The sequence below is a fragment of the Tachysurus vachellii genome, chromosome 22, assembly GCF_030014155.1.
Source record: "Tachysurus vachellii isolate PV-2020 chromosome 22, HZAU_Pvac_v1, whole genome shotgun sequence".
NCBI classification, from domain to species: domain Eukaryota; kingdom Metazoa; phylum Chordata; class Actinopteri; order Siluriformes; family Bagridae; genus Tachysurus; species Tachysurus vachellii.
In genome coordinates this window covers 4948313-4956101 of record NC_083481.1, presented here as the reverse complement: position 1 = coordinate 4956101, position 7789 = coordinate 4948313, and the positions used below count along the sequence as shown (strand labels likewise).

Sequence of the window (7789 nt, the reverse complement as noted above, 5' to 3'; positions counted from 1 at the left end):
TTATTTAGGCGAGTTTGAGACTTTAGACATTCACACAAATGAGGATGAGGATCACTTTTGAGTCTGGTTCCTCTCAAGGTTTCTTCCTCTTCCATCTAAGAGATTTTTTCCTCACCACAGTCACCTCAGTCACCTCAGTCTTGTTTATTAGGGATAAATACAAACCCATTTAAATATAAGTCTAATATTAATCTTTTATTAAATATTCTAATATGATTAAAGATACATTTTTGTATTATATTTATCTTTATATTAACTTTTTGTTTTATTTTTATGTTCTGTAAAGGTGCCTTGAGACAATGTCCATTGTTTAAAGCTCTATACAAATAAATTTGAACATGAATTCAGTCATAACTGTATTATTTTATAATATTTTTCTGGATGTTGAGATGGGTGTTCATCAGGGAGATGAACTTAAAAGAGACAAGAATTCAGCTTCTTGTTACAGGAACAAGCTAAAGGGGCACTGATAAGAACAAGATACAGCTCCATTCAAGATAAGGATGCTGCCAGTACCTTCTTTTAATCTTGAGAAAAAAAAATTGTTTAACAGAAGACAATGTGCCATCTTCATCATCCAGATGGAACCATCAAATCAGACCCTGCAGAAATAAGGAAACTAGGGAGTGACTTTTACAAACAGTTATACAGTGCTGAGCGCATATATGTGTGTGTATGTTTGCGTGTTTGTGTGCGTACATTTGAGTGTGTGTGTATGTTTGTGTATGTTTGTGTTTGCGTATGTGTGTATGTTTGTGTATGTTTGTGTGTATGTGTGTGTTTTTGTGTGTGTGTATGTTTGTTTGTGTGTATGTGTGTGTATGTGTATGTTTGTGTGTGTTTCTGTGTGTGTGTGCATATGTTTGTGTATTTGTGTGTGTGTATGTTTGTGTGTATGTGTGTAAGTTTGTGTAAATGTGTGTGTGTATGAGTGTGTGTGCATGTGTGTATTTTTGTGTGTGTATATTTGTGTGTCTATGTGTGTTTATATGTTTGTGTGTGCATGTTTGTGTGTGTATGTTTGTGTGTGTGTGTATGTTTGTGTGTGTATGTTTGGGTGTTTGTGTGTGCATGTTTGTGTGTGTATGTTTGTGTATGTTTGTGTGTGTGTTTAATTGTGTGTGTATGCATGTGTTTGTTTGTAAGAGTGTATGTTTGTGTGTTTGAATGTTTGTGTGTGTGTGTTTGTGTGTATGTTTGTGTGTGTATGTTTGTGTGTGTATAATTGTGTGTGTATGCGTGTATTTGTTTGTAAGTGAGTATGTTTGTGTGTGTGTTTTTGTGTACGTGTGTATGTTTGCGTGTGTGTGTATTTTTATGTGTGTATGTGTTTGTATGTGTGTACGTTTGTGTAAATGTGTGTGTGCATGTGTGTATGTTTGTGTGTGTATGTTTGGGTGTTTGTGTGTGCATGTTTGTGTGTGTATGTTTGTGTATGTTTGTGTGTGTGTTTAATTGTGTGTGTATGCATGTGTTTGTTTGTAAGAGTGTATGTTTGTGTGTTTGAATGTTTGTGTGTGTGTGTTTGTGTGTATGTTTGTGTGTGTATAATTGTGTGTGTATGCGTGTATTTGTTTGTAAGTGAGTATGTGTGTGTGTGTGTTTTTGTGTACGTGTGTATGTTTGCGTGTGTGTGTATTTTTATGTGTGTATGTGTTTGTATGTGTGTATGTTTGTGTAAATGTGTGTGTGCATGTGTGTATGTTTGTGTGTGTATGTGTGTGTGTGTGTATGTTTGTGTGTGTGTATGTTTGTGCATGTTTGTGTGTGTATAATTGTGTGTGTATGTGTGTGTTTGTAAGTGTGTATGTTTGTGTGTGTGTTTGTGTGTACATGTGTATGTTTGCGTGTGTGTGTATTTTTATGTGTGTGTATGTGTTTGAATGTGTGTATGTTTGTTTGTGTGTGTATGCTTGTGTGTATGTTTTTGTGTGTGTGTATATATGTGCGTGTATGTTTGTGTATGTGTGTGTATGATTATGTGTGTACATGTTTGTTTGTGTGTATGTGTGTGTGTATGTGTATGTTTCTGTGTGTTTCTGTGTGTGTGTGTGTAAATCACTCCAGTCCTCAGGTCCTTACACTGGCTTCCAGTTACATTTAGAACAGATTTTAAAGTATTGTTACTCGTTTATAAATCACTTCATGGCTTAGGACCGAAATACATTACAGATATGCTAACTGAATATAAACCAAGCAGACTACTCAGATCATTAGGATCAGGTCAGTTAGAGATACCAAGGGTTCACTCAAAACAAGGTGCATCAGCATTTAGTTATTATGCCACCTACAGTATAGCTGGAATCAGCTTCCAGAAGAGATCAGATGTGCTTCAACAGTAGACACTTTTAAATCAAGATTAAAAACACATCTGTTTAACTCTGCATTTACTAAATGAGCACTGTGCTGCTTCACAATGACCACTTTTTATCCAAATCACTTTTACTCCTGTTTTATTCTTTTTAACATATTTTAAACTGTTTTTATTAAAATCACATTTATTTTTTTTAATTGTTCTTTGTTTTTATTATGATTTTCTCGTATGTCTCTTATTTTTACATATATATTTTTACATAATTTTCTCTCTTTTAAATTGTTTTCTAATTTCTATGTAAAGCACTTTGAATGACCTCTGTGTATGAAACTTGCCTTGCCTTGCCTTGTTTGTGTACTTTTGTGTGTGTGCGTGTGTGAGTGTTTGTGTGTGTGTATGTTTGTGTGTATGTGTGAATGCTTGTGTGTGTGTTTGTGTGCGTGTGTATATTTGTGTGTGTATGTGTATGTTTGTGTGTGTGTGTTTGTGTATGTATGTGTGTATGCATGTTTGTTTGTGTGTATGTGTCTGTGTATGTTGGTGTGTGTTTCTGTGTGTGTGGGTGTGTATGTTTGTGTGTGTGTGTGTGCGTGTGAGTGAGTGTGTGTATGTGTGCGTGTGCTCATGTGTGTGTATATGTTTGTGTATGTGTGTGTATGATTGTGTGTGTGAATGTTTGTGTGTGTGTGTTTTTGTGTGTATGTTTGTGTGTGTATGTGTATAGAGTGTGTGTAGACTGTATAGAGCTTTAGAAAGGACATCCTGTAAATGTGGTGTATAGAAATGAAAAAAAGGACCACAAAGTTGTCGTCATGAAAGGTGATTGTGTGCTTGTTTTACTGTTTGTAATATTTGTAAGGCATCACTTTTTGATGTATACTTTAATAAATTATTTAGTCGAGTGACTTTTCTGAGTTTGAGACTTTAGTCATTCATGCAAATGAGGATGAGGATCACTTTTGAGTCTGGTTCCTCTGAAGGTTTCTTCCTCTTCCATGTTACCTCAGTCACCTCAGTCTTGTGCATTAGGGATAAATACAAACACATTTTAATATAAGTCCATTTTTGTTTTATGTTTATGTTCTGTAAATCTGCTTTGAGACAATGTCCATTGTTAAAAGGTCTATACAAATAAATTTAAATATGAATTCAGTCATAGCTGTACTCAAAGAGCTTCCACAAACACAGCAAACACAAAAAGAATAATTACTCCGGACCATCACCTTTCAGGAACTCACAGAGGCAATGTCCCAGCTATCCACTGGACGAGCCCCTAGAATAGATTTATTACCCATGGATTTGTACAGTCGTATGTAAATCCGCTTTTAAAAGCTCTATACAAATAAATGTGAATATGAAGTCAGTCATAACTGTATCTTTTCATAATATTTTTCTGTATGCACAGATGGGTGTGAAACACACTCCCTGATTCTATGGGAAATGAAGAATCTGGAGATCGGCTTGAGAAAACTCAAAACAAAGGCTTAAAGCGGGGTGTGATATGAACCGAAGGTGAAGGCTCGTCCCAATAGCAGGTGTGATGGTCATAATCTCCTTTTCTATTGTTCTGTACTTCACCTCTTGCACCGAGAGCTTATAGCACGAGGGACAGCATTATTTATAGGTATTAATTTTTCTTTCTTTTTGACTCCTGATGAATATCAAGAGCAAGTACAAGAAACACACACTTAACTAATTTAGGTTTGGTTTTAAAATTGTACTTTACATTTTATTAATTTATTAATGTTTATAGCATATTTTTGGTATCTTCAGTAAACAGCACAGTGAACAAGGCCACGTTTACATCTCTCTCTCTTTCTCTCTCTGTCTGTCTCTCTCTCTTTCTCACTCTCTTTCTCTGTCACTCTCTCTCTCTCTCTCTCTCTCTCTCTATCTCTTGCTTTCTCTTTCCCTGTGGTATTTATCTTTAACCCATCCAATTACATTCATTCATTCGTTCATTCATATTCTACCGCTTATCCGACTTCTCGGGTCACGGGGAGCCTGTGCCTATCTCAGGCGTTATCGGGCAGGATACACCCTGGATGGAGTGCCAACCCATCGCAGGGCACACACACTCTCATTCATCCGATTACATATATAAAGTAATTGGATTGTTGTGAGTCCCATTTTTCTCAGGACAGCTCTCAGGTACAGAATGTGACAATGCCAATCATTACATTTACATTTACAGCATATGGCAGACATCCTTATCCAGAGCGACATACAAAGTCCTTTTAAGTTTCTATCATTGAATACATTAACTCTGGTTCACTAGGTTACAGACTTAAGATACCATGAGCCTAAAAATCTGTTGACAGTTTTTTGTGCAGTGAGAGGAGTGATGAGGACTTTGAGGTAAGAGGGACCTGGTCCATTTTTAGCTTTGTAGGCAAGCATCAGTGTTTTGAATCTGAAGTCAGTGGAGGGGTCATAGGTAGACCTGCCAGCAGTGAGTTGCATTAGACCAGTCTTTAGATGGCAAGAGACTGAACAAGTATCTGAGCAGCCTGTGTGGACCAAAATGCCTGAATCCTTCTAATGTTGTAGAGAAGGGTCTGGTATGGGGCATGTGGTAGCCTAGTGGTTAAGGTATTGGGCTACCAATCAGAAGGTTGTGAGTTCGATTCCTACGTCCACCAAGCTGCCACTGCTGGGCTCCTGAGCAAGGCCCTTAACCCTCAATTGCTCAGTTGTATAAAAATGTAAGTCGCTCTGGATAAGGGTGTCTGCTAAATGCTGTAAATGTAAATGATCTGACATGAGCGAGTCACATAAGCAACATGTGAGGAAAAGGTTGAGTGTCCATGGTTAACCAAATTTTATTTATTTATTTTTTAAACACACAAATAAATGTCTGGACCCCTAGGGGATGTTTATTCCACCACCTCTGTGTGAGACGTAAAGGATAAAGAGGGGAGAGAAGAGAGAGCAGAATACTTTAGAGCTATGTGTGTGCGCACTACATATAACCCTCAAAAAAGCATTACAAAGATCCACAGACGATAAACCGAATAAAAGCCATTGTTCGAGTTTTCCCTAAGTTCTAAGTTCAATATTTTCAGGCTCTGGGGAAAAGCCTTTCTTATGTGGGGTCATATTAAGTGATGAGTGAGGAATTCAACCCCACCTTCTTTAACTAGTATAAATAAGGAAGCATGCACATCCTGTTGCATCAAATAATCTTCATCCTTCCTTGCTACCTGCCTCTGACAACTTTCTTGTAAGTGTGACTGCTATTCTTAATCATATTATATTTTATTAAATTATATCATATTATATCTTATGGAAGATATCAGCATTGAAATAATTTTGTATTTTATATATAAAAGCCTCAGTTCTGAATTTGGACAGTTAAGAAAGCATCCATGATGGGTTTTATTTTACTCAATAATGTTATAAACATTGGTCACTAGTCATCAAGTAGTACAAGTGTTAGATATTGTGTTTACTTTAATGTGTTAAATAATATCTGATAAAAGAATCTAAATGAATAATGTTACCTATAAATATTAATGAATGGCTGACTGCGGTAAAAGAGTATGTATTGGCCATGTATAAATTCATAGTATAAAGTATACTATGACATATTATATGTATATAAGTATAAACCTAAATATGTGTTTCTCTTTTTAAGGTACATACTAAGTGCATAATCATGTCATACTTGGCACCAACCTATACAATTGGAGGGAAAGGAGGAAGTGAATTTAATTTTAATGGTATTACAAATGGAGCCACACTAAAACAGATCTGGGTGTGGGCTGGTGGCTGGCAGATAAAAGCCATCAAGGTTTGGCTAACTGATGGTCGGTCCATGCAATTTGGTGAACCTGGAGGGATGTTTTCACAGTTTGAATTTGAAGATGGAGAACATTTCTCCTCCCTTTCACTTTGGGGAAATGGAGCTGGAACACGTCTGGGTGCCATCAAAATCAAGACAAATAAGTCCCGAGAGTTCTTTCCAAAAATGACAGACTGGGGGCTGAAAACAGAATATCCAATTGATGTGGGTTCTGGGATCTGCATGGGAATCAGCGGTAGTGCTGGTGCAGATATTGATTGCCTATGCTTTAAATTCATCAACACCATCAAGTCTACCAAGCTAACAAATGTCCATTATCCCACACTTCACAGTTTGTTACCTAATGTGGCTGTTGAGGAAATTAAATCCATGACGTACCATAATAATACTACTGAAGCTCAAGAATATACAATAGAAACCTCCAAAACAATCACCAAAAAGTCATCCTGGTCTGTTACCAACAAGCTGGAAGCCTCGTTTAATATGGAAGTGAAGGCAGCAGTTCCAGGGCTTGTGGAAATTTCAGCTGGATTTAGTCTCACAGTTGGAAGTGAGAGCTCATATGGTTTAGAGAACACTGAGGAGAAAACTGAGCTGTTCTCATTTCCTGTTAAAGTTCCTCCAGGGAAAACCATAGATGTGGACATCACTATTGGCCGAGCTTCATTTGATCTCCCCTACACTGGAACAGTCCAGGTTACCTGCTACAATGGCAGTGTGCTGGAGTTTAAAACCAGTGGAACCTACAAAGGTGTCACTTACACTGATGCAAAAATAACGGTGATAGAATCAGAAAAAAACATGTAAATTCTGTATCATCTGAAAGAGCTTGGCACAGACACAAATCTTTAGACTAGCAAATGAATAGAACAAATCTCAGTATTTTGTAAACATATGGTAGGATTGTAGCTACAACCTACTTCATTTAGAAAAGTCCAAAGCTAGTCCATGGAGCTCTTGTTCATAAGTATAACAACAGATAATTCATAATAATACACAACCATTATGTATAAGACATGTAATACATTTATTTTTAAAGAAGCCAAGTACCAAAGTACCTTACCAAGGTACTTAATTCCAAGGTACATATCGTCGCTGTCGGGCGGAATCCTCGTATCTCCAAAACCATTATTTTTCAGGAAATTAAAAAAACGCCGTACCTTATCTGCAGTGCACAGGGTTTAGTCCTTTAGAGGATTTTCTTGCGCTAAATTCCGGTCCTCAGACGAGCACCAGAACTAGCGGGGGTCAAGATTTTTTTTTCTTTGAGCCCAGTGTTTTGAAGACATTTACCTCAGAAGACGCGTTGATTCGTTGTGACTCTTCTTGAGGAGAAATATGCCGCGAAGCTCTCCCGCGGAGTGAGGAAGAGGTGGACAGTTGAAGTGTCCAATGGAGTTATGAGATTTGTGCTCAAGCTATTTTCAAGACTTTAGAATGGTTAATAACTTGTAAAAATAACAGACCCACGTGGGGACTGACCAATAGCATTGATATGTGAAAAAATATGAAATTGACCAAATTTGGACATACGCGGTTTCCGCCCAACAGTGACAATATGGTAAAATAAGGATAAACCGCAAGATGTGATCTACTATGAATAAAATAAACATTATTTTGATCAATCAAACAAACAAACTGATAGCAGCTATCTATCACTCTAACTAACT

The 7789-nt window shown here is 37.1% G+C and overlaps 1 protein-coding gene across 1 annotated transcript; it reads left to right on the top strand.

The window, feature by feature from the left end:
- The first annotated feature begins 3506 nt into the window (after positions 1-3506).
- LOC132838361 (aerolysin-like protein) lies at positions 3507-7266 on the top strand. The gene is made up of 4 exons (XM_060858639.1): positions 3507-3627; positions 3720-3849; positions 5380-5537; positions 5952-7266. Exon 4 carries the CDS (start codon positions 5973-5975, stop codon positions 6924-6926), a length of 954 nt encoding a protein of 317 aa, XP_060714622.1. The 5' UTR covers positions 3507-3627; positions 3720-3849; positions 5380-5537; positions 5952-5972; the 3' UTR covers positions 6927-7266.
- Positions 7267-7789: the final 523 nt, after the last annotated feature.

Bases quoted from the DNA above. Each gene is read 5' to 3' on its own strand.
- LOC132838361 (XM_060858639.1), top strand. From the start codon at position 5,973: ATGTCATACTTGGCACCAACCTATACAATTGGAGGGAAAGGAGGAAGT.